Source organism: Malurus melanocephalus, unplaced genomic scaffold (assembly GCF_030028575.1).
Source record: "Malurus melanocephalus ecotype Western Australia unplaced genomic scaffold, MMel_1.1 scaffold_1178, whole genome shotgun sequence".
Classification (NCBI taxonomy): Eukaryota; Metazoa; Chordata; class Aves; order Passeriformes; family Maluridae; genus Malurus; species Malurus melanocephalus.
The window spans coordinates 23,844-26,290 of record NW_026624410.1 but is presented as its reverse complement, the minus strand read 5'-3'; the positions used below and the strand labels follow the sequence as shown (position 1 = coordinate 26,290).

Sequence of the window (2,447 nt, the reverse complement as noted above, 5' to 3'; positions counted from 1 at the left end):
AAAAAATTAATTTAAAAAATCCTGCACTGGCAGCCAAATCTTGCGTGTCTTGCCCCAAACCTTGCGCTCCTCCCASAATCCCCCAAACCCGCGGGAGAAGGGGATGAGCAGGAATTCTGGGTGTCACCTCATGGCACCCGGGTGTCACCCGTGTCCCCCGGGCTCCCTGGGGACACCGCTGTGCCCGGAGCCTCACGGAGCCCCTCTCTCCTTGCAGCGCTTCCAAGTAAGGAGCCCCAAAGCACGAGCGCTCCCGACGCCACCCACTGCCTGCTCCCGGTGTCCCCTGGTGTCCCCCGATCCCTCTGGCAGCTCCCGGTGTCCTCTAGTGTCCCCCCATCCCTCTGCCAGCTCCCGGTGTCCCCTGGTGTCCCCCGATCCCTCTGCCAGCTCCCGGTGTCCTCTAGTGTCCCCCCATCCCTCTGCCAGCTCCCGGTGTCCCCTGGTGTCCCCTGATCCCTCTGCCAGCTCCCGGTGTCCCCTGGTGTCCCCCGATCCCTCTGCCAGCCCCAGGATGTCCTGCCCGCATTCCTGCTCCCCTCAGGAGCCACCTCACCCTCCTGTGACCCCTGCATGTGACACCCCCTTGTCCCCTAACGCTGCTTCAGCTTCTCACAGGGTCGGCAGAGCCCCGCGGTTGTGGTTATGGCTGTCCCCTCCCGGACCGGTTTTTTTTGGGGAAAAAGGGGAATCCTCCCTCTGCTCCAGCTTCCCACAGGATCCTCAGAGCCCCGCAGTTGTGGCTGTCCCCTCCCGGGCCGGGATTTTTTTGGGGGAAAAGGGGAATATTCCCTCTGCTCCAGCTTCCAACAGGGTGCTCAGAGCCCCGCGGTTGTGGCTGTGGCTGCTCCCTCCGAACCGGGTTTTTTTTTTGCGGGGGGAAAAAGGGGAATCCTCCCTCTGCTCCAGCTTCCCGCAGAGCCCTCAGGAGCCACCTCACCCTCCTGTGACCCCTGAATGTGACACCCCCTTGTCCCCTAACGCTGCTCCAGCTCCCGGCAGGCTCAGCAGAGCCCCGCGGCTGTCCCCTCTGTCCCCTCCCGGGCCGGGTTTTTTTTTGGGGATGGAAAAGGGGAATCACTTCCGCTGTGTTGGGCGCGCCAGGAACGCTCCTCTGAAAGCCGGCGGGGAGATCATCCTGGGAGGCAGCGACCCAGCCTATTACACCGGAGACTTCCACTACCTGAACGTCAGCAGGAGCGGCTTCTGGCAGATCAGCATGAAGGGGTGAGGGCAGCGAGAACCTCCGGAGGGCCGGGGGGTGCATGGAATGGCGAATTATTATGGGATGGGTGCGGTGGGAAAAACCTCTGGGGTGATTGAATTCAACCAGCCCAGCACTGCCAGGTCCAAGGCTGCGCCCCGCAGCTCCYCGAGGCTGGGATTTCAGGGAAGGCGCTCCAAGGAGGATGTTTTCCCTGGGAATTGCTGCCGGATGCTTTTCCCCGTCTGCAGAGGAGCGGGGTGAGCTCCTCCAGCTTTTCCCGGCTCAGCAASGAGCCGGGAGCAGCTGGGAATGCAGAGGGGGTGGCACCGTGGGCTGATATTCCACTCGGGAGCTGCCGTTGGATGAGTTTAACCCCCGTTCGTCCTGCGGGAGGAGCGGGAGGCGCTGAAACAATTCGGCTTTGTTTAATTAAAACAAAAAAAAAAATTAAAAAATTGTTTAATTAAAACAAAAAAAAAAATTAAAAAAAAATAAAAAAAAAATAAATCCCACGCGTGATGGAGCTTAGATCCCACACGGGAAAAGCCGGGAGCAGCACAGGCATCCTGGGGACGGATGTGACACTCCCGGCAGTGTCACCAGGGCCACCCTTCCCGCTCCAGGGTGTCCGTGGGGGCCGAGGTCCTGTTCTGCAAGGAAGGCTGCTCGGTGGCCGTGGACACSGGGGCCTCCTACATCACCGGCCCCGCCGGGCCCGTGTCCGTGCTCATGAAAGCCATCGGGGCGGCCGAGGTGGCCGAAGGGGAGGTGAGTGACCGCCAGCCCCTCTCCGTGTCCCCTCCGGCCGGCCGTGCCCCGTGCCAGCGCTGTCCTCTCGGCCCGCAGTACGTGGTGGACTGTGAGCAGGTGCCTCAGCTGCCCAACATCTCCTTCCACCTGGGAGGGAAGGTTTACGCMCTCAGCGGCCCGGCCTACGTCCTGAGGGTGAGTGCAGCGCTCCTTCGGCATCCTGCACCCCCTGGAGCCCCTAAAACAGCCAAAATCCTCCCCAGAATTATTCCGAAGTTTCCAGAAAACTTCTTGTTGGGTGAGAGCCGGAGCTAGGTGTCCCTGCTTCCTCGGGAGGTTTGGGAGGGATTTGGGGTGAGCAGACACAGACAGGGATCCTTTCTGCCGGAATTTGGGTATCGGGAAAGGCTTTTCATCCCCGAGGGCGGGTGGACACTGGGACAGGGGGAAGCAGTCACGGGGCTAAGAATTCATGGAGAGTTTGGACAGC

At 61.1% G+C, this 2,447-nt stretch overlaps 1 protein-coding gene across 1 annotated transcript in view; it reads left to right on the top strand.

Moving 5' to 3' along the window:
• REN (renin) overlaps positions 1-2,259 on the top strand; it is a 5,503-nt gene extending 3,244 nt beyond the window's left edge. The window contains exons 6-10 of the mRNA XM_057387299.1: positions 218-226; positions 1,105-1,227; positions 1,831-1,975; positions 2,054-2,152; positions 2,221-2,259. Of these exons, the coding sequence (XP_057243282.1) occupies positions 218-226; positions 1,105-1,227; positions 1,831-1,975; positions 2,054-2,152; positions 2,221-2,259 (415 nt within the window). The remainder of the gene's footprint in view (positions 1-217; positions 227-1,104; positions 1,228-1,830; positions 1,976-2,053; positions 2,153-2,220) is intronic.
• The last annotated feature ends 188 nt before the right edge of the window (positions 2,260-2,447 follow it).